This window comes from Scleropages formosus, chromosome 7, assembly GCF_900964775.1.
Source record: "Scleropages formosus chromosome 7, fSclFor1.1, whole genome shotgun sequence".
Classification (NCBI taxonomy): Eukaryota; Metazoa; Chordata; class Actinopteri; order Osteoglossiformes; family Osteoglossidae; genus Scleropages; species Scleropages formosus.
The window spans coordinates 9,529,219-9,552,919 of record NC_041812.1 but is presented as its reverse complement, the minus strand read 5'-3'; the positions used below and the strand labels follow the sequence as shown (position 1 = coordinate 9,552,919).

The 23,701-nt window shown below is 47.1% G+C and overlaps 1 protein-coding gene across 9 annotated transcripts in view; it reads left to right on the top strand.

Annotated features, from left to right (window-relative positions):
- Positions 1 to 3,468: 3,468 nt before the first annotated feature.
- The window catches only part of LOC108937571 (sickle tail protein), a 37,475-nt gene continuing 17,242 nt past the window's right edge, over positions 3,469 to 23,701 (top strand). For 7 of the 9 annotated variants that reach the window (XM_029253605.1, XM_029253599.1, XM_029253598.1 and 4 more), the window contains exons 1-2: positions 3,469 to 4,043; positions 17,311 to 17,612. In XM_029253605.1, the coding sequence (XP_029109438.1) occupies positions 3,869 to 4,043; positions 17,311 to 17,612 (477 nt within the window). In that variant the 5' untranslated portion in view covers positions 3,469 to 3,868. Of the gene's footprint in view, positions 4,044 to 17,310; positions 17,613 to 18,861; positions 19,012 to 23,701 lie in introns of those variants that run through there. The other 2 variants (XM_018757587.2, XM_029253601.1) reach the window with 2 other exon arrangements.

Sequence of the window (23,701 nt, the reverse complement as noted above, 5' to 3'; positions counted from 1 at the left end):
TTGGAAGTCGCTTTGGAGAAAAGCATCTGAGTAAATAAGTGTAAATGTATGTAAATGTAAATAAACAATAAAACACATGAAAACAATGAAAGAAAAAAGCAGTTTATGACAGTTCTTTTCCTGAATTAGTCTTTATTTCTGGATATCCACTCAGACTACTTCTTACATGTATTCATTCAGCCGGTACTTTTCACCAAAGCAACTTACAAAGTTAACAGGTGGACAATTTTCACCGGCACAATTTAGGGTAAATACCTCACTCAGGGGTTCTACAACTGAAGAAAGGGTTCAAGCCTGCAACCTTTGGGTGCAAAGGCAGTAGCTCTAAACACTACTGTACCAGCTGTCCCTGAAGTGCTCCTTCACTCTCTTACCACTCTGGTCACTTACATGTAACTGTACTACAGCAGACAGACATCAAAGAGTACATTTAAAAATATGTAGCAGAAATTTGAATTTTGGGGAGGGGGGCGTGGTGGCAGAGTGGGTTGGACCGGGGCCTGCTCTCCGGTGAGTCTGGGGCTCAAGTCCCGCTTGGGGTGCCTTGCGATGGAGTGGCGTCCCATCCTGGGTGTGTCCCCCCCCCCCCTTCAGCCTTATGCCCTGAGTTGCCAGGTTAGGCTCCGGCTCACCGTGACCCCGTATGGGACAAGCGGTTCAGAAAGTGTGTGTGTGTGTGTGTGTGTGTGTGTGTGTGTGTGTGAATTTTGGGGACACGATCAAGTGTCATAAATTGTGATCCTCTTTTCGGTCATTGTGTTATATCCAAATCCCGTAACTATTACATGGTGTAGAAGTGACTGTACAATCCACATATGATCAGTTTTCTATTGGTTTCCCTAAACGCAGTCACTGGGGTTAACCGAAGTAATTACTGCCCCTTTTCCTCATCGATGAGCGGTGATCTTCTGCTTCCCGCGTGTTGTGATGTTCATTCGACTGTGAGGGTTTCGCTCCCCTTTTTGCAGCCCAGCGGCAGGTCAGTTAGGGATATTGGCTCCAAGCGGTCCAATTAGCGCTGCGGGAAGCGAAGCTGTAAACAGGCCGGGTCAACATGCCGAAGAGGCGCCGTCCGTGAAATGCCGGGTAGATGGGGAAATGAGGAGGCTGGGGAAATGTGGCCAACAAGCAGCGCCTGAACATTTCTCCGCAGTTCGGCCCTTTTGGTTTGAAGAGCCCATTCCGAGGTCCTCCCACAGCTCGTGATTTCATATCTCAGAAACGTTCTTCCATAAAGCGCGTGCGCCTGAAAGATGAGGAAAACTTTCCAATGTGCCAAATGCAGGAAGAGTCTTCATTTTAATATTATGTTATTAACATTCACACTGAAATGATACGCATGCATTACACACACGCACATTGTCAGAAACCGCTTGTCCCAAGCGGGGTCGCGGTGAGCCGGAGCCTAACCCGGCAACACAGGGCGCAAGATTAGAGGGGGAGAGAACACACCCAGGACGGGACGCCAATCTGTTGAAGGGGGAGAGTGGGACCCGGCCAAGCCCACTGTGCCACCCGCCCCCCTTGCATGCATTACATCGCTTGCAATTCTACCATTACGCAATAGTTACATAAATAAATATCCATGTAAGAAAATAGATATGGACATTTAAACATGTGCAGCACTACAGACACTCTGTTCCAGTGTCTATTAAAGATTTAATATTAAGTTTAGTGCTGTGGGACTAAATCTGTGAAAAGCTTTTTCTTTATCAAGCAGGAACAACACAAACACAGTTTCCTGTGGCAATTAGAAAACTTTTCAGATCAATGCATCACACAGCGTTTCTTCGTACTTTATGTCGGGAATTTGCCTCCACAGAGGTTTTCTCACACGAAAGAGCACACCTCCCTCATCGTGGCAGCAACGCATACCCAAACCCTCAGCAACTACAGTGTGATCAATGGGCCCAAACTGAATGACCCCCACAGCACTGACACCATGGTTTGATTGCTGCATAGGTGGAAATAAAAAAGGTGAGCAGCTAACCCCTACCTCTTAACCTCAAACACCTAACCCTAACCACCTAACTCCTAACATTAGCCTTAACTCAAACTCTAACCCTAAACCCCATTGCTAGTCCATAACCCATAACCCCTTAACTCCCAACCCTAACCCTGTGGAGGTAGATGTGTTGCCTTTCAGTCAAGTGGAAAGTGTATTTCTGAATAAACATCTCTCCATTATTTCACACACTCGGATGTCATGTCAGGGAGGAAACAACCCGACCGTGTTTGCTTTTACTCTAATGGGAACGGATTTCCATGATTAGGCACCATACAAGTCGTGTGCTTTACCCGTCTCTTTTTTCTGGGCTACGGATCACAGCCTCCTTATCACAGTGCACTAATATAGCTCATTTAAATTCCATTAATTAATGGACACCGCACAGTGTGATGGACCTCTTTTCCTTAATACACCTGTAAATACCAACCAGTCTGTTGTTTACAGCCTGAGGACAGAGTCATTAATGAAGCCACTTTGGAAACGGAGACATCAGCAGGTTGATCATGTAACTCGCCTGGGGGTATATGAAACAAATGGTCATATATATCAGGTGCAAATGGCCTTTTCAGTCTGGTTTTTGCTCTTTCACTCTGAGGACTTTGTGAGAGTCCAGTTAAAAACACCGTTCCAGCCAGGCTCGGAATAGGCAGGTCGCACCAGAGGAAAGTGTGTATTTCAGTTTTTTTATTTTGTTCTCCTGTATCCCAAGTTTAACAGTAGGTATGGATTTGGTATACAGATCAGTAATATTCCTGAAATTGTGTAGCGCCTTGGAAAATATAAAAATCAATATATACATGGGAATATCTTAGAATAACCATCATCAGTTACACTATTGCTACACTAAACACTTTTAGTACAGGTGAATTGTCAGGAAACTGGGAAAGTGATGCAGTGAAAGTCTGTTTTAATCAGCTCCCAAGAACCCTGATATAAAATGATGTTTAAAATAAATATAAAACAAGGTACACCACCAAGATATAAGATCACGTTAAAAAGAGGTACAAAGCCAGGTATAAAATGGTAGAACACCATACACAAAGTCACTATTAAAGTCCCACAACTTCTCCTTCATCGCAGCTGTCTTTACAAAATCATAGTGTTCCAGGGATGTTTACTCCATTACAGTATTAGCAAGTGCATGCGAGTGTGAGTGTGTGAGTGTGAGTGTGAGAGTTAGTGTGAGCGTGTGTGTGAGCGTGCGTGCGTGTCTGAGTGGGAGGTGCCATGTGGTCAGGCACGTGGAGCAAATACAGCTGGAGGACACGGAGCGCCTGTCCAAACACGCTGGGTCCCATCGGGGTGGCGGTGCGTGGCTGAACTCTCCTATAGGGTCCGCACTGCTCTACCTGAGCATTCTGATTGGCTCCCTTACTGGCTCTACCTGAGGGGGGCGGGATCTGCTGGGGACTCTGCCACAGGGACTGGCCATTTGCCTACTTTAGAGTGTCACTGAGACGGCTCAGGAAAGCAGCCTGTGCTGGCGAGTGAGGAGGTAGAGAGAGTGAGAGAAGAAAAGATAGATAGAGAGAGAGCGAGAGGGAGAGAGAGCGAGAGCGAGAAAAGGGGAAAGAGTAGGTGTGCGAAGAGTAAAAGAAGGAATAATAGTGTCTGGACTGAAGGGAGGGAGAGGCGTTTGGAAGAAGCCGACTCCTCTGGGAAATACCCTCTAACTGTGAGTGACGCCATTCACACCGTGGGGGGTCTCACAGAGAAACGGAGTGACTGGCCTGCAGTCGCAGAGGGTCTGTACAGCCCTGGCACTCTCCCTCAGCCAGCAGCGTGTTGTAGCCGCTTCTCCCGCTCCCCCGCAGGACCCCCCCAGGGAAGAGCAGCCAAGAGGCCCAGGAAGCTGTGAGCATGAGTACGGAATCGTCCTCCAAGAAGGGGTTCAGACCTTCTCGCCTCCTGAAGCTGTCCTCGAGTAGGACAGCATCCAAACAGTCCTCGGCCGGGCGACAGAGGACGCTGAGCCCGGGGAAACAAACCCTCAGGGAAGACCAGCTACCCAGGAGTAAGATTGCGCCCCCCACAGGTAAGACTTGGCGGAGGATTCAAATTTAGTTTCTCATGATACAGTGGTTGTGGTCTAGATGGACGGTGGTCTCTAACTGTGCTGGATGTTTGGTGGCCTTGGCTTGAGGACCTGTTACTGTCCTCCATAGTCCCTGTTGATAGCCATGCCCTAGGATTAGGGTTAAGGCAAGGGTTAGGGTCAGGGGAGGGCTTCTTCTGTGTCCCTTTAGCATCAGTCACTTATCATCTCTCATTTAATGGAAACCTTTAAGTGAAGCTTGACTTCGCATATGTGATAATGAAGCAAGGGGTCAGACAAAAAGGGTCAGACCGACCGGGTTCGACCAGACGGCTGAAAGCAGACGGGCACACGTTGGTGCGCTGTGAGAAGTTAATTCAGCACTTTGCCCCCAGATGCACGGTATCTGCTGAGGTCATCGTGTCAGCGACCCTATTTCACGCCTTGTGTCCCGGCCTCACGAGTCGCCGGTTGCTCGCAGCGCATTGTTCCCCCGACTGCCCCCCTTGCCGTCCGCGGGCCGAGGATTAGGGCGGCGGGTCGGCCTTTCACCGCACAGCTCTGCCGATTTCCCGTTTACCCGCATCATCACATTCCCCTCCAGTGGGATCGCAGGAGCCATCAGGCTTGGATTAACGCCCCGAGAGCAGCTCACAAGTTAATTGTGATGTGTTTTTGTGTTCACATTTTATTGAGGAGTCAGCGTAATTAAGCTCCCTGTGGCTGAAGCCAATTACCTCATTTCTTTTGTGGTCCAGAGCGATCCGCATCAGCTGCCGATGGGTCACGCGCTAGACAGAGAGCGGGTCCGAGCATCGGGTCACGTGACGCCGAAGGTGCGGTGCACTGTGTTCATAAGTCCTGTGTTTTCCAGAAGCTCAGGTGGAGCAGTATACTTGCTATAGGGTACAACAGAAGCACCCAGTCCTGGAACTTGAACCTACAACTCCTGAAGGACTGCACCATGGGCAAACATCCTCAATTACAGCAGAGCTCCCTTTGGTGAGGGCAGCTGGTAACATAGTGGTTCGCCCTACTGCCTTTGCACCTAAAGGTTAGAGGTTCTAGCTTCACCTCCAGCTGTGCTATCCTGGAGCAAGACCCTAAATTACTGCAGTAAAATTACCCAGCTGTATAAATGGGTGAATAGTTGTAAGTACCTCAACATTTTACGTTCCTTTGAAGAAAAGCATTGGCTAAATGAATAAATGAAGAGCTGCAAGGACTCAACACCTTTTATCGGTATACACTCAAAAAATTACTATTACTATGATTTTATTGTTTTTCTTATTTTTTCTTATTATTTTTACGGTCTCTTCTTAATTACTAGCTAATGCACGCTGCTAATTAAAACAACATCGTTGTACGTTTTCAACTGCATTTCCTCACTTACTTATTTTCGAAAATTTCTGTTGTAAATAGAACAGGAACGGAGGACAACTTTATTTGAACTCCCTTCCACGGTGTTTACAGCTTGTTTCTGGTGTCCCTGAGTGTCGGTGATCATCAGCAAGATGAAAAACGTTGCAAATGTTTCGGAGGTGAATCGGTCAACACCTGACACTGAATAGGAGCTTTTGGAGGTGAAACATTTTTAGTTTCAGTCATTTTAATATAGTTCTAATTTAAATGGAGCCAAAAGTTAATAAAATGTCTTGCAAAGTATTTTACAAACTTATGTTATTTAAAAGAATTTTATTTACTGTAGCTGTTTCACTGATTTTAAGTGAAACTAATTAGTGAATAAATCAAGGGACATGGGTATTATTGACCTCTTATTGATTGCGAATTAACAGTAAAAGAGACTTACATACTTCTGGTCCCAGATGTATCTGTGCACAGCTATACTCCTTATTTATATACACTTCACTTTTTCCTTAAAAAGATATTGTGATTTCTGACCCAAGTTCACATGAGGCATAAAAATGAGTTCTGCACATGTGGGTCATTCAGGTTCCCTAATCACTCTGTCCCCTGCTGGCTGAAGATCGAGGACTGGGGACAATGTGCTATCTACTGCAGCTGAGATCAGTACTAGTTGACGACTCGAAAGGGTTAAACTGTGGAATTCGTCTTTGTTTGAGTTTTGAGAGCAGCTTTTCTGGTTCCCCTCTAACAAACATGCGATAAGCATCTGGATACTGTCTTCAACGTGTCAGGTTCCTGCTCAGGTAACATCACACCTGAGAGCTGAAGTAAACAGCAGGGAGTCTCAGGAGGACGCCTGCGGCGAGTGTTTCCTCTCCCTGTTGGTTCTACAGTTGTGAGGGGAGATGAGCGCTTGTGACCACCAGCGTGCTTCACTGTCATTGAGGTATTTCCTTGGTCAGTATATCTCTTCGAGGCCATCTGAACTGGTTGCTGCTGCTGGGGCCAGCAGGGGGCATAGTGGTTACAGCTGTCCCTGTCAATCCCAGATCCTGCTGTGGTACCTTTGAACTGGGTGCTTACCATAAATTGATAGAGTAAAATTACCCAGCTGTACAAGCGGGTGAATCAGTGTGATTATCTTTTGCACAAACCTCACACTCGGTCACCTGGGAGAAATGTGTCGGGTAAATAAATGAATAATAGTAGTAGCATACTCTCCTGGATAATTTTAATTTCCAAAAGTAATTTATCTGAGTAGATTTAGGATAAGATCACATTTCTCCCAAACAGGGAGTTTGAACTGGGATGCTGTGGACTGACTTGTCTGCACGTTTAATCATAGATATGAGCTGAGATTATCTAGCTCCACCACACTGTAATTTGAAAGCTGTACTACCGCAGAGTAGATCAGTTTTCTTAGCTTCCCTTTCCAGGATGGTGGTCTGAATGGCAGGCCGAAGGTGGAATTAGCACACAAAAGCAAACCTCGAAAGACAACCTTTTGTTTGGAATGATATCACTCACTCGCTATCATTAACTGCTTGTCCAACGGAGGGTGGCAGTGGTCTGGAGTCTATCCCGGAAGCACAGGGCGAAAGGATAAGTAGGTTACACCCTGGACAGGATAACAGTCCATTGCAGTGGAATTATACTGATTGTTAAAAAATTATTTTCTGTAGTTGGGTCCCACCGGGGCCAAACCTTCCTCACGAGTCACCGAGGGTCATGTCCAAATGTCCACCTGATGTCCAATGACAAGAACACCTGGGATGAACCATAGCACTGAAGAAATAAGGGTGATGTAGAAAGATGTTTGGATCTTCTAGAAGAGGAGGAGAATGTGAAGCAAGTCCCAACAAAATCTTCTCATCCCATTTCTCTGACACGCCCGCTGCCGCTGCCAGACTGTGTGGTTTGCAAAGCGCCCAGAAGACCACAGGCTGAGCGAGTGCGGTCTGTGATGATCTGAGACTCAGAGAGAAAGTGGTCGGGGCTGGAGAATGTAGACCGCCCACTCGTCTCAATTCTTGGGGAAATAAAATACACACTTCTTGTGCTTTTCGCTTCTGTGAAACAAACTAGCCTGCAAATTCACTCAGTGCTGCCCAGTCCTGAGATCTCCACTTTATTTGTTTTAATAGCTCATTAATTCATCCATCCATCCATCCATCATCATCTTGTCCTGTCAGCACAGGGTGAACAACAGGTATCATCCTGGATTTAGAGTTACCAAGTCACCTGAAACATCTGTCTTTGGACTGTGGGAGGAAACCAGAGCACCTGAGCTGTAATAATGTTAAGTAGACAGATAGATAGATAGATAGATAGATAGATAGATAAGTACATAGACCAAATTGTTGAAGATGCTTTAGATTCCTGTTCTTCAAAAGTCAGAGTTAGAAATGGAGATTGTTCCATTTATCCAAGCCGCTCATCCGGCTTTAGGGTGAGAGGAAACAGGCCAATGGGTTTGGAAGAAGGTCATGAGAGGCTCCAAAACCCTCTGCTGCAGAACTGGCCCCAAACCAGTCTCCTTCATGCTGTTCCTCAGAGGGAATTCACTGCAGGAGGTCCTCCATGTGATCTCCTTCGGCCAACAGGCGAGAACTTTGTCAGATGTCATTAGACCTGCTGCTTCTTTTGGACTAAACCGTCAGGACCCAAAGGGCTTCCAGATCTCTCCCTATCTCCTTCTCTCTCTCTCTCTCTCTCTCTCACACACACACACACACACACACACACACACACACACACACACACACACACACTGTTGCTCAGGGGTTGAAGAAGTCTCTGAGGGAGGAATGAGGCCGACTGCAGAATGGGAGGAGGGGTGTCCAGTCCTGAGTAAATAACCAGCTCTGGAAGGAGGAGTGCTGGAGGTTCTCAAAAAGCCTTTGATTGACTGTCCAGGAGTCAAACTTTTCATCCGTCTCAATAGCCGAACGCCTGCAGCAGGAGCCCGAGGCCAGAATCAGTGGAGCGTGAGTAGATCAGTACCTCTCCATGGAGATCCTGAGCTTCGTCTATAGGCATGTTGTCCAAGCGTTTGTCCAATGCTGAGTTTGGTAAACAGGATTTGTGGTGTAAACATGTAGCAGAAGGTGACTTTTCACACTACTTTGGGTGTTTTATGAATGGAGCCGCGGCTGAAAAAGTGGTTGTAGGTTTAGCGATGAAGCCTGAGCATGCTGGGCATTTGTCCAGTCGACAGGTGTGTGTGTGTGTGTGTGTGTGTGTGTGTGTGTGTGTGTGTGTATGTGTGTGAGACTGCACCCTTGCTCATGCACCAACATCCCAGCGAGCAGTAATACGCCAGAAGTATTATTATGTTTATCACCAGGGCAACACTCTGTGCTCTTACAATGGAAGAGCGGTGCTGCTTTTAAACATGGTTTATGATTCTTATCATACATGTACATTCAGCGAATACTGTAATACTGTAAAAAGTTTGTTTTACTACAAATGAAATGTAATCTTGCCACTGGAAGGCTCCGGATCACAGCTTGGGGCGACAGCAATATGACCAAATGGAAACCCTTCCAAGGCGACAGATCCCGGTCATTCCTCCCTATTTTTATGGTCCTTTGTCACCTGGGATCATTTTCGTGGAACAAAATGTTTTTGTTTTACTCCAGGAGTCCATTGAAAGAAGGGCAGGTATGTGCCGGGTGCCTGCAAACCCTGCCCACGCTATGAAGCGCACCTCCCCACCCCCACTCTCACCCGACCCACTTCGGTTGGCCATTAGGTGAAGACCACCGTCGGGAGTTTGGGGTTTCCCTTTGGCACGTCAGCATGTGAGGAGGACCACACCGGTGGGCGGCCAACCCTCGAGGGCCCACTTCAAAATTTCACCATTTATGGAAATCCCGTCTCAAACCGCATTTGAAACCTGTAGCAAAACGCGGCTTTGTTATTTTAAAAATAGAATCTGTAGAAGGCAACGCGAGGCAGCCGTCACGCACTTCGCTTTAAGTGTACACAGTGTGTTATATATGCTGTCTGGTTGTTCAACAGGGTAACAATGTGAAGTATGCGCTGTGATTTAAACAGCGTGTGACCGCTGTGGGAGAGCGGACTGTGGGATCAGCCACATCTCTTCACACACGTTTTAAAACTTATTTTACTTACTTACTTTGTGGTCACTCGCAAACTACATGCAAATTTATATGTAGGTTCCTTTACAGAGCCCCAGTACTCGAAGTACACAAAGTTACACTGCCTCCTTGTGTTTCAAGCAGTCAGGTTACAGTTTTTTGCAGTTGAATTTAGGGTGGAGTGAACATGACCTGCGGGGGGGTGCGGTGGCACAGCGGGTTGGCCTGGGTCCTGCTCTCCAGTGGGTCTGGGGTTCAAGTCTTGCTTGGGGTGCCTTGTGATGGCCTGGCATCCCATCCAGGGTGTGTCCCCTCCCCTTCCAGCCTCATGCCCTGTATTGCTGGGTTAGGCTCCAGCTCCCCGCGACCCTGTATGGGACAAGCAGTTCAGACTGTGTGTGTGTGTGTGTGTGTGTGTGAACATGACCTTTGTTGATCCTCTGGCCCAATAGATGGAAGCAGAGAGCACCCAAACAGAATAGGAATGTGGGACTGCCTCGATTCAACTCAGTTCCACAGTGTTTATTTCACTTGTCTGGTGTTCCTGAGTGTTAGAGATCAACGACAGGATGAAAAATGTCCCACATATTTTTGGGATGAATCAGTTAACAGTCAGCACTGAATAGGAGTTTGCAGAGACCAAATGTTTGTCTTTTCTATGACATTTATAACAGCACTTCAGCTGTCCCCTAATTAACTGTTGAAATGGACCTCTGGGGACATTCGTGAACTGCAGGGGGTGAGGTTCCCGCTCAGGAGGAAATGTGTCTTCTGGGGTTTTACACTCTTTCTTTTTTCGTTTGTGGATATGAGTTCCATGTGGCGTTCAGATATTAGCGAAGGCCACTTTGCACACGTGTAGAACAGACCGACCACCATGTTCACTGAGTCAAAAGACCATCAAAGAATCACACGTGACCCTCAGATCAATAATAATATAAAAATTTGTATAGCTCCTTAATGAAGTTTGTTTCTGGGACTTTGATAGTTAAAATCTAGTGTATGCTAATAAACTATTTATAAGACTTTTATTAATTTCATTTATTTATTTATTTATTTGTTCATACATTTTTAGTTATGCCGGCAACCTGTTCCACCAACATTTGTATTATAAATACTAAAGAAAAGTAATATCCCAAAATATGGTTGGTCTTAATTTGATGTAATTTTTCCACTTAGGATAAAGAAACAACACAAAACGCCCAGAGCTGGGCTGAAGTCCTAACCCAAGAGGGTAACAGAGCTTCCTGCTGAACAGAACTTTGCTGCACAAACTGTCTAGATAACTTGAAATACTAAACCATTACAACCGGAATGAAATTGGAAAAATTTGTGATTCCCCTCGTAGGGGCCTGGTGGTGTGGCAGGTTTGGCCTGTGTCCGCTCTCTGGTGGGTCTGGGGTTTGAGTCCTGCTCGGGGTGCCTTGCGATGGACTGGCGGCCTGTCCTGGGTGTGTCCGGGTTAGGGTCTGGTTCGCTGTGACACAACTCAGGACAATTGGTTTCAGACCGTGCGTGTGTGTGTGTGTGTGTGTGTGTGTGTGTGTGTGTGTGTGTGTGTGTGTGTGTGTGTGTGTGTGTGTGAGAGAGAGAAAGAGAGGGAGATTCCCTTCAAAAAAGGCCTTTTGCGGTGTATTTCCTGCAGTAGACATTAGATGGCACTGTATAAACAAGGCTTAAATATGCTGCATGCAGGGAGAACAGACTTCTTGATGCTGGTTGTTCTACATGTCACTGTCATTCTGACATGTGTTGTCTAGAAAGCAGTGTGTGTAGCTACCACCTGCAGCTCTCAGACTGCTGTTTGCTAGACATCAGCAACATCTATCTATCTATCTATCTATCTATCTATCTATCTATCTATCTATAAGAAGAACAAACCTGAGCTAGAAAACCAGTGAAATTTACTGCTATATTAATACTACTATTAGTGATTATTTGAGATCGATGCTTTAGAGGAGTTCAGAGTTGCTCCGGTCACATTCTGGTTGTATTTATGGCTCTCGCTCCTTGTTGTCCTAATCAACCATGTGGGTCATTTTGGTTCCTTCCTGTTTTGTGAATGAGGACGGTCAAATGCTTTGACATTGCAGTGTTTGTGCCTTGTTTTTTCTGCGATGCTCTAAGAAAGGCCGCCTGACGGCTCAGTCGAATCGTTTCCCTGCAGCGTGAACCACGTACATGAATACGTAAAAGAGCAGAGATGCGGATGTGGATCTCCACAACATCGTACAAACAGACAGGAGCATAGAAGTGTAAAATATGTCCATTTCTAATATCAGTTTTAGTAGCTCTGGTGCTCTGAACCAGCCCAACACTGCAGCGTTGTTTTCTACTTTACGTTCTTAAGGTCAGACAACATCCAGCATCCACCGTCAATGTGTCAGTACGTGACAGTTCTTTGGTTGTCCCCAACGTGGTGGGATGAACTCCCTCTGTCTCTCAGAGCTGCTGAATCCCTCCCAGCATTCAAGAAGGCCCTCAAACCCATGTCTTTCAGATTCACTTCTCTCCTGATCTCCTGTCAGCTACATAAATGCATCCAACACCATCTGCTATGATTATCTATGTATTTACTACTTGAATGTCACTTCCGTAAGAAGCTACTTGACGGATGTGAACCAGCAACGGTTCTGTGTCAGTTTCTAAAGCTCTTCATCTGTCCTCGATGCACCTTTGTTTTCTCTCATCACTTTGGAGGAAAGAATCTGATAAGCGAATAAATGTAATTAATTGAACGGTTTCAGTAGGGGGTGCGGTGGCGCAGTGGGTTGGACCGCGGTCCTGCTCTCGGGTGGGTCTGGGGTTCGAGTCCCACTAGGGGTGCCTTGTGGCGGACTGGCGTCCCGTCCTGGGTGTGTCCCCTCCCCCTCCAGCCTTACGCCCTGTGTTGCCGGGTTAGGCTCCGGTTCCCCGTGACCCCGTATGGGACAAGCGGTTCCGAAAATGTGTGTGTGTGTGTGAACGGTTTCAGTCAATACTGGAACCTTTCAGACACAGGTGCTATAATGGTGTGACAGCACACAGCGCCACTCTTGTGACTCATTTTAAAACTCATCCATTCCCGAGTACAGTCTGTCACTGGAGCTGAGAAAATAGCTGTAAACATTTGGGGTGGGGGGGTGTGTAGGGGTCACAGGAAATACCAGTCACCCGCAGCACAGCACAGAGGGGTCACCACTTCAGGTAAAAACGAACTCTTTGGGACAATGGGCAGCTGGAAGACGTGCTCTGCTGTGACTGGAGAGGTCGGAGCAACCAACCGTTAGGGTTTCACATACGGCTACACGTCCCCTCCATCGGGGAGGTGACCCTCTTCTCGTGGCCTTTTCCATTCCAGGAAAGAGAACTGATCCGTCTTCCTTGCGGCAGTGATTCCACGGGGGCGTCCGGCCTCCCCAGACTTCCTCTTTATGAGACAGTTAATCACATTTTCCGCATGGAGAGAGACTCCATAAAAGGGGCTTTACGGGGGAGGGCTGTTAAAGGATTCGATGGAAACAATACACACACAATAAGTGTTAAGGGCAGCGTTAAGACTTCTATTCAATACACTCGTTTTAAATAAAATTAGACAAACGCTGGAATGACTTCACTACAATGCCAGTGCTCTTGTTACCATGCCGACACAGCCATGTGACACAAGTCATGTCATCCCTTGTGCCCTAAGTGCAAGTAATTTTTGAGAGCCAATCAAGGACCGGAACATTTCCACCATGTGGGAGACAAGGACAGACGATGCGCTGGGGGGAAGGGGTGAGTGGGAGTTGAACTGCACTGGGGAGTTAGAGGGTGAAGTTGTGTCCAAAGTGCAGATTTCTGGACTGCCTCCTCCGATGTGTATGTATCCATCCACCCAGTTTCAATAACTGCTTGTCCTGAGCAGGGGTGCGGTGAACTGGAGCCTATATGTCTATGTATATATGTATGTATTATAATTTATTTAATCATCTGTACCTTCAGCGTGGGGCACGGTGGTGCAGTGGGTTGGACCAGGTCCTGCTCTCCAGTGGGTCTGGGGTTCGAGTCCTGCTTGGGGTGCCTTGCAGCGGACTGGCGTCCCGTCCTGGGTGTGTCCCCTCCCCCTCTGGCCTTACGCCCTGTGTTGCCAGGTAGGCTCCGGTTCCCTGCAACCCTGTATGGGACAGGCGGTTCAGAAAGTGTGTGTGTGTGTGTGTGTGTGTGTGTGTGTGTATCTTCAGCGCAGGTACATCATCAAATGTGAGCACTTGTCCAATGAAAGACCTTAAAAGTTATAACAGCTGAGCAGCAAGCAGAGGTGCCATGATATGTCAGCAGCTCCAGGGTAAAATTATAACCACAATGAAATCTGCAGAAATATTCCCAAGGATAATCTTTCAGAGTGAACAGACCAGGACAGCTTCGGCAAACTGAGAAGCGTTTCTGGATTAGCTTGTCCTGAAGGGCTCTTATGCATTCCGAAGGTGGTCGGCTCAAGCCCTATGAGGGGTCCTGCCCTAGTTCCCCTAAAGCAGGGTGACACAGCATTGCTTTAGGTGAAAGTGACAGCTCATCTATAGAATGCAGAGGCATGTCAGTCAAAGAGGAGGATGAGGAAAAGTTCTCGCTGATGAGACAAGTTGTGTGCTGCTGTTGAGATCGCTGTCAGTACTGGACGACCGTGGCGAACGAGGAGGCGGAAATGAACATCCGGCTTCTTCTAGCATTTCAGTCCTTCCAGGGAACATATAGCTCAAAAAAGAAATTGCTTCTCACAGCACAGTCCTACCTGTCTCCTACAGACTCGTTCGCTGTTCCAAACATTTTTACTTAGTGTTTTGTATAATAATTAGTGTTTTATAATAATTACAATCATTATTTAATAAGCAATATAATAATTATTTTTATGATGCCAAAAATTTTGTTCCTGTGGTATTTCACTACATTTTTTTCATAGGCTCATGCTTTCGCTTTCTGCCACAATGATTGTACAAACATGCACTAGTCTGACACACACAGCAGCATTCCAGTCTTGAATATTAAGTGCACATTTTTTAGCGTAGATTTTTTTCAGCAGTATACAATATCATTTTGTTTTAATGAGCTCTCTATGAACTGGCGCATTCCTACTTCTGTAAGCACAAAACTGCTGGTTTGCAGTCCTGCTGAGCTCCATCATTACCCATGGAAATCCTTTAAACACCCACGCCTGCAGAGTCAGGGTCATGACACCAGGGTCTTGTCTGCAGGGACAGCGGTGAGTGATAATGGGGAGAAACCCATAATCCCTTGCAAGATTTCCTGGACTTTTCCCCAGATTTCTGTTCAGAAAGAGCAAGGAGAAGAATGACTGGTGATCCTTTCAGGACATTCTTGTACATAATGGCAGGTTCTTCTTCACTTTGAGAAAACGGATGCAGTGGGACGTTCAGCTGCAGGAGATGTCTGTGCTCATGTGGTTCGTGCAGGTACGGTCACCGTGACCATGTTTCAGCATGTGGTCCTGTACGACCCGTGTCTGTCATGCTGATGCTGTGGTAGAGGTTGCACACCACACTGAGCCACAATGGTTGATTGTAGCTCAGCTCTGGGAGCTGGAACTGACAACCTTCCGATAAGATGTGCAACTGTAACCATGTCTGGTTAGATTTGCAACTTTGCGCAAAAGGTCCAGCATGTTAGCGCCTCCCCTGCAAGTGAAAACATGCCATCCAGAGCGGCGTCCTCTCCTGTCATCGTCTCTGGAGACGCCAACTAGTTTTCACATCATCTGCATGCAAGCTCCGCCTACAGCATTCCCCAAAAATGTAAAACTGCTTCTGTGCTACCTTTCTTATTTCATTATTGTTTCAATTTAATAAAAAAATAAATAGTTTTACAGATTACTTTTAATTTAAAATAGGTATAGCGAAGATTTTTACAGAAACCAGCCTCTAAATAAATCAGGAGACTTCTGTATGATTAAGCTTTTTTTTCATTTTGACTTATTGATAAAAGTGACTTTGGAGTTACAAACAAAGCAAGTTGCAAACAGGCATCTGATCCCAGTTATGATCATAATGTGAGCAGCTACTGCACTTTGAAAATATGGGTTAGCTTCCTATTTTACACCAGGATCTCACTGCAGTGTATGTGTTTTCACCCATTGTGGAACAGTTTTTACAGTTTCTCTGAAAGAGTCCCATCTGCATATCCATTAAAAATAAGTAAATGCTCAGGAGCAGTGAAAGACAGCAGAGTTTTGGTTGCGTGTTCCTTGTTTTTGACATGGCAGCTGACTTTGTTTTGCTAAACGAGCTCTTTTCTTGTTGGGCGTTGGCTTTATTTCACATTTAACTTGGAGATGTCCCAGAAATATGCTGAGAGGAAGAGTGGGAAACAGCTTTTTATGGGAAAACATTGTTTCCTTTTTACACCCAACGGCAGCAAAGTGCACATGGGGTAACCTCCTGTCGTACCGTCAGGGGCTCAACAGCTGTCAAGGATGCAACAGCTGCATTGGATTTATATTTTTGTCATTGAAATTAGATTTTAAAAAAATTCTCTCACATCAAACTCCTGTTCTTGCACGGAGTCGTGTTGTGTGGGAGTCGGGGGGTGTCTCCAGCGTGGAGCTGCAGACTCCTGGCTAAAGGAAGCAGTAAGATAATGGAGGAAGGATTACTTTAAGCCTCTTATTACCCCGAACCTTTGATGCTCGAGCCATCGCCAGTCGGCTTTCATGATGCATTACATCTTTCAAATGTGTGTATTCAGTGCAAAAAGCATAATTAAAAGAGTTTGCCGTGAGTTTTGGAGCTGTTTCCACTGCGTGTGTCTCCGCAGTCACGGTCCTGGGCGTGCAGTGCAGTCTCTACATGCCCCCCTCCATTGCTGGGTTTCTGATGCCACATGTTACATCCCTGGGGGGAAGGTTCTAGAAGTCTGTTCCGTGGTAGAAACCCACAGGATCTGTAATTTCACTGCCTGGGCCCAGAGGTGGTTCCTACACGAGGCCGCTGTTGGATTTCACCGTGTTCCAAGCGCCACGAGCGTTTTGCAGCGTTCCTGTGCCACAACACGCCAACAGGGGCGATCCTGGAATCCGAAAGATGTATTAGCCAGTAAAAACTGGTTACAAATGCACAGCCTTTCAACAGTATTATACTGACTACCAGAAGAGAAAACTACTTTCATATGCTGTCACTTCTTTGAAGGAGCCCAGGTGAGTGTTCATCAGCGTTGCTGGTGTAGAGGTGTCAACACAGATCCTGTCTCACCCAACCCCTCTGTCATTCCCTCCTTGCTGTTACATTTTTTTATTGCCAGACACTTTTCCACAAGGTGATACGCAGCTCAGAGTAGAAAGTGTATCAACACCGGATGAAGAGCTTTAGACACAGACACAGGATTATGGACACACAGCTTTTCTGTCTGATACCACCATGTTGCTGGTTCACATCCTTCAAGTAGCTGCCTATAGAGTTCACTTTCATTTTTGGACTGATTGTTAGTGGGACCGCCAAGTGTCCAGAAGTGGAGGACCACAGTGCTTTTGGTGGGGTGTAGGGAGTGTTCAGGTCCTGTACGTACTGGGATGCAGATCCTTTGACCATCTTGTACAACATAGCTAGAGTTACTTCCACCACCCCATCATGAGGATTTGCAGTGGGAATATTTAGATCATCCCGTCCTGGGTGTGTCCCCTCCCCCTCCGGCCTTGCGCCCTGTGTTGCTGGGTAGGCTCCGGTTCGCCGCGACCCCGTATGGGACAAGCGGTTCAGAAAATGTGTGTGTGTGTGTATTTAGATCATGTTTCACCAAGTTTTCAGGAATCTTCTTTCTGGCTTTTCTAGAAGGTAAAAGCAGCCTGAGGGCGACCCAGCTGGAGGATGCTGACCCCTCCAGACGAAAGCCGAGCCTGGCAAACGGAAACAGTCGCTTGGAGTCCAAGAACCACCGTGGCATCACCAGAAGACACACGCTAGGAGGACCTCACTGCCCTGCAGACTCCCCAGTGGACGCCCCAACAGAAGCCCCTACCAAAGAACCTGCTGACATGAACAGGAAGCGAGAGGCCTTCCTGGAGCACCTGAAGCAGAAGTACCCTCACCACGCCTCCACCATCATGGGCCACCAGGAGCGGCTCCACGAGCAGGTAGGCCCACCCACCTTCTTTCTGGTTACCATGACAATGGGTTGCCCCACCTACCATACTTGAGTCATGATGGAGGAGAGGCGGTGGACGGGGTAACTGGCATCATGGGCAACCAGGAGCAGCTCTGTAAGCAGAAATACCTGTCCATCATCTGGTTGTCATAGCAAACCTCATCCTTTGACCTCATCATTATTTGGCATGCCTGTATGGTGAGGTGGATCCTCTGCGGTCCAACCATTGAAAGCAAACAGGCTGCCTGCAGTGTTTCTGCAACATTAGGAAAGCCTTACAGGGAAGTGACTCCCTGGCTCCACCACAGGCATGCCAGGGCAGCTCCAGGAGGGGGTGGAGTCTCATCAGGTATCAACAGCGCAGCTGCCCACCTGTGCTACCAAAGAGCAACACCTCAACCTGGCAGCACTTCACTGCTGTGTACGCTCTTGTCTTCTGCATTATTAAACAGCGTCTTCATTACATGCTGGAGAACTGGGTCACATCCAGCCCTCTGCTGACTTCTTCTGCCAGTCAAACTTGTAAAGTTTTACAAAAGGACTCACGAGTACAATTTCATATCAGTAACCCTTTATAAAGCTGTTTGCCTGCCGGACCAAACCAAGAGCTTCCCTGAAGGGAGCCGCAGCCATTCCCTACCGGGATTTGAACATGTACACACCTTGAGGTCGCTTCCTTAGCCACTGCACCACCTGCTGGCCCATCTGAACCAGGAGTGCCATGCATGGTACAATCTTTGTGCCCTGCATTGGTTACGATACAGTTCCTTTCTGTACCCCATCCCCAAATGTAAGAGTGGGATCACCTCACTGAGACAGTGGACAAGTGGACCAAGCGCACCGAGAGAATCTGGAAGGTTGAGTGGACCGAGCGGACTGAGAGGATTGAGGAGACCGAGTGGACTATGCACTGTGGACTGTGGACTGTGGTCTGAAACTGTCCAGCTGGACCACTGCAGTCGCAGAGCAAAACGAAAGTTTTAGAATGAAACAAAAAAAACTGCACTACGACAATGTGACTCCCCCATCTCACTGTGACCCCCCCCCCACTATAATGCTGCCCCCCATGTGGGTTGCAGCACCTCTTATGGAGACACCGTGAGCACTGTGCCTCTTGCCTGAGCCGGACAGGTAAACGCTGCTGGGTGGAGCTTCCGTTGCCATGGGGACCCGTGATGTCACCGCCGCTCGCTTTACAAGCGGAGTCGCGCGGCGGGATCCTCAGACGGAACGTTGGAGCCGTGCGCGCGACATGCGCAACGCGCCCGCGGCTGCGGTGACGCGCAATCGGGAGCTCGCCCCCGTGCCGGATTACTGACTTTGCTGAGTGAGTGGGGTGAGAGAACAGCCGATCGTCGGAGCAAGGGGAAAAACGTGGTAAAGAAAAGGTAAAGAACTGACAGCTTACTGGAGGGCACGAGTCCGACTCACTGCGCGCGCGTCTGTCTGCATCCGTGTGCAGACGCCTGGGTCTCATTGACATGATGGAGAAATGCTGTTTTAGAGCTGGGGGGTCTCGGGTTCGAGCAAGTTTACAGTAGGACACCAGGGGGCACTGTCCTCGGCACTTGAAAGGTAGAAAACACTGAGGACACAGCAACACCCTTCTTCTCTAAGTCCCAGATTTCACTCCAAAGTTGAAATGCAGTTTGCATCTCCATACATAACTGGGTATTCATCATAAAACCCCACAGTTAACTGATAATAAATAAGATATTAACATACGGTGCGTGGATATGTTTTTTTATCTGGTTGCTTTGCTTTGGTCGCATGTAATCTGTGTGAAATGTGCAGGAATTTAACTGAAAGGTCTCGGCACCGAGCTCCTCCCCAGCGACGAGCAAGTTCCTCGCAATGTAACTCAGAAGGCAGAAGGACGTCTCACACGACCATTATTGCCATTATTATTATTGTTTTCATTTCTAGTCGCTGCAGCGTAACCCCAAGGTGTTCGCCGGGATGTTCGCTTGTCCTGTACCGACTTGTCTCTGCTTCACTTCCTGCACCTTTCAACAGCGTGTCCCAACCTACATGCTTCCATACAGCTTCAGGATTGCACATGTGCCATTTTTTTGAACATAAAGAGTTCTCACTTTAATCGAATTGTCCCAAATTGGTCCGCTGGAGGGGCCTTGCTGTGGATGACGGGCCCTGTTTTCTTGCTGCATTTATCAGCTCTTATAATGTGTTGGAACTTAACTGATCATTCTGGCCATTACTACTAAAGCTCTGCTACATGTGAAAGTACTGGAATGTCACTCTGTCTACAAAGGATCTGCACCCCAGTACCTTCAGGACCTGATTACTCCCCGCATCCCAAAATAGCACTGTACTCCCCAGCCTCTGAACACCTGCTGGTCATACTCACAAAGGGTCCAAAATCAAAAGTCTGGTTCTCAGTTTTGCCCTTCATTTTGTGGAATGAGCTCCCTCTGGCCCTCAGTGCTCCTGAATCCCTGCCAGCATTCAGGAAGGGCCTCAAACCCATCTCTTTCCGAGCCACTTCTCTCCTGACAACTACATAAATAAGTCCAACACCATTTGCTATGATTACTTGTCTATTTGTTATTTTAATGTCACTTCTATAGGCACCTACTTGAAGGATGTGAACCAGCAACATGGTGGTATCAGACAGACAAGCTGTATTTTCATCCCTCTGAGTCTGGGTCTAAAGCTCTTCATCTGTTGTTGTTGACCTTTGTTTACTCCAAGTTATACGAAAAAATCTAAAAAATGAATAAATATAAATGCAGAAAAGCTGCACTCCGTTTTTTTTAAGGAAAGTGTACAAGAGCTGTGATTTCCACCAAATCTGTACTATAAGCTGTATAGATATTGTCCAAATGAGACTATGTAGGGTGTCCCAGCTCCACAGGCCATCGCCTCTGTGTACATCAACCAGGAAACTCTGGACATCCCATCTTCTGGCCACCAGTAGAAGTCCGTCAAATGAGTGTCTGCTTCACAGGCCATCATCTGTATACAATTTGCCCTAGTGATTCGGGTCAAGGCACATGTCATTAAGGTGAATAGTTCCAACAATGAAGAGCATCCTGAGGATTTCGTTGACCCACAAGGGTCAAATAACCCCAAGTAAGCAAAGAGACTTCTTTTCATTCCATGACCTTTCTCTGGCAAGCAGTTTAGTTTATTTGTTATTAACCAGGAAACAAAAGGTTTGGATTTGGACCTCCGCATGGTTCATCCGAGCTTTCAGCCCACTGATGATCCCATTTCACTCCCCTGCACCCCATGTTGTGTTTGGAGGACCTATTGAGGAGCACATAACAAAGGACCAGTACTGGATCTTTTTCTGTTGACCGACTGGACTAATTACCAAAATGTTGCAGGTTCACACCTCAGGAGGGATCGCTGTGCTATGAAGACGTCCCTGCCAAGTAAATCTTGTTTCCATGGCATGACTGATTGGCTTCTCCTGGTGCTAATGGACTGAAATTTCTCAGCAGGCATGGAAGCGAGGAGGTTGAAGGAAAGTGACCGGTCTGGTTGACCTCATCAGTCCTGGGGGGGTTAGGACAAGTGACCCAGAGAAAGGAGCCCACTGTCCCCATTACTTCCCTCCAGAGGGCAGATTTGACAGTAATCATTTTTGACAAAGAAAAAATGATGCAGAACTCATTCTAAATTTTCCAACAGCTAAATTGCTTAAAGAAAACAGACAGCCAGGTGGGAACTTAAATGTTCTGTTGGCTAAAGACAGGTACAGGTGTGTTAGCATTCTGGTTAAAGGTGCAAAACTCATGCAGATGTGACCGCTTCTTGTTCTGATCCTGCACCGCATGTGTACCCATACCCTGCCACCCCCAGTCTGTAGGGCAACTTTTTCCAAAAGCTACAAACCCAAGACCTGATGATACTGTTATGAGCTCATGTTTTGGCAGGCTGCCAGAGGGGCGTCTGGTTGCGTTCGGTCGCTGCCCACTGCAAACCTCCCACTGGTGGTCTCAAAAAAAGTAGCACCTGTGGTAGCCATCATGGTGGGGCAGCAGGGCGTGATATCATCGCTCTGTAATCTCGTGTGTGGCAGCGGAGTGAAAGTAGAATACTGTATCTTTCACGGTTCTTCTGTCTGCTTGTTGAAGATCACCCCCAGAAGAGCGTGCTTGTTTGATGGCTCACAGTGACCGCATTCTAAGTGGGTTGTGATTCACTCAGAAGGTTTTCCCATGAGAAGGAGGTATGAGATGATGTCACTTCTTGGGAGCTCGGTATGTCTTTTAAACAGTAAAGTCCAGGAGGAGGCTTGTCCAGCAAATATTGCTCATCGGACGACCTGTAACCTCTGCCGCTCCAAGGCATCGCTGTGTCACGTATAGATAAAGCAAAGCCCAACAGAGGGGATGAACCAGCTGTGGTTCAAGAACTGTTCTGAGTGTGAGGGCTTGTTGCCTGCTACAGATGTAGTGGACACTGACCAGCAGGTTACAGAGAAATTCTGGAGGAGATTGGAAGACTGTTGTGTTTTGGGATGGGTGATCATGAGCAGAACGAGTGCTGAGCATGAATGTGGGATGATAACGGAACATTTTTATCAGCTCTCCACAAGCCAGACTCCATTGATCTGTCATCAGCTGTGGTAAACTCCTGAGGGTGGGAGGGTCAGCATGGGTGTTGGCTACTGAGTGTGATGGAAACACATCAGCCCAGGAAGGGATGAACTTGTGCCCAGTGATGGTGGACACTCCAGGCACTTGAGGACCCCCATGGGTGAGAAAACACACCCCACACCACCAGATTCTGAGGTAAAAATGGACCTCACTTTTGGCCTTGGCATCTTATGGCCATTTGAGCGTTGTGTGCTTTTTCTTTGAAATAGTGTTTTAATGTGTTGGCAGAAAAAGCCAAAAGGTACAGGGTGTGTCCTCAACCAGGGTCTGCAGGGGGAACGATGGACGACAGAGAGAATGTCATGTTTTGGAACCCGGGGGCCTCGGTAGGGATGAAGGGGACAGGAAGGTTTCATTGGTGGGCAGGTGCAGATAGGTCTACAGTGAAGACTTGGATCTTGGATTGATTGTGAATCAAATCAAAGCAGAATTCTCACTGGAAGCACAAATGAGGAGACTGAGGTTGTCCTACTTTGGACACGTCATAAGAAGATTGGACTCTCTCAAAAAGACAGTGATGACTGGAAAAGCTGGAGGAAAAAGAGGAGGATGAGCAGAAACTAGATGGATGGACTCAATCACAGTGACAATGAACACACCCCTTTCAGCACTAAGGACACAAATGGAGTTGTTCCACAGGGGAGCAACGAATTCCTGGCTGAAACTGGATGCCAGTTCCAAACAAAGTGGTTCTGTCATCTGGAAGGCATTTTAACCAGCAAAGGTTTAAATCCATTGGTCCAAATCCAAGATTGAAATCCATAACAGAGACTCGCAGTGGTCAGCGTGAGGGCCGGGGTCTGGGTTGGTGGAACCCAGTGTGCCACTAAACTGCTGGAGGTAATTTTTGGATCATGGCAGCAGATAAACAAACTGCAGTTATTGCTGATAATCAGAACGTACTTTTGTCACTACAGCTCCTCCTCACTCCCCATACATGTCAGAAACACAAGGTAGAGTCATAAAACATTGTGGACAGAGAACGTATCATAGGAACGTTTATATGTACAGGGTTCCGACAGTTCTGGGTTAAAATTTACCACACTTTTTCCCCCCAGTTTTGTTGCTTACTTATTACCTAATTGGACAGCAGGTGGCTTAGTAATTAGAGGTGTGGACTTGCATTTTACATACATACACACACACACATATTGACTGAAACCGCTTGTCCCAAGTGGGGTTGTGGTAAACTGGAGCCCAGCCTGGCAACATAGGACATAAGACCGGTGAGGGAAGGGACACACCCAGGACGGGACTCCAGTCCATCACAAGGCACCCTAAGCAGGACTCGAACCCCAGATCCACTAGAGCGCAGGCACAGGCCAAACCCAACTTGCATTTCAGGGATCCAAATTTGAAGCACATTCTTTCTGTAGTGGAAATCAATACCTTTGTTCAAGTTTTTTTACCCTGAACTGATGCAGAAGAAGTACCTAGCTGTGTAATTGAG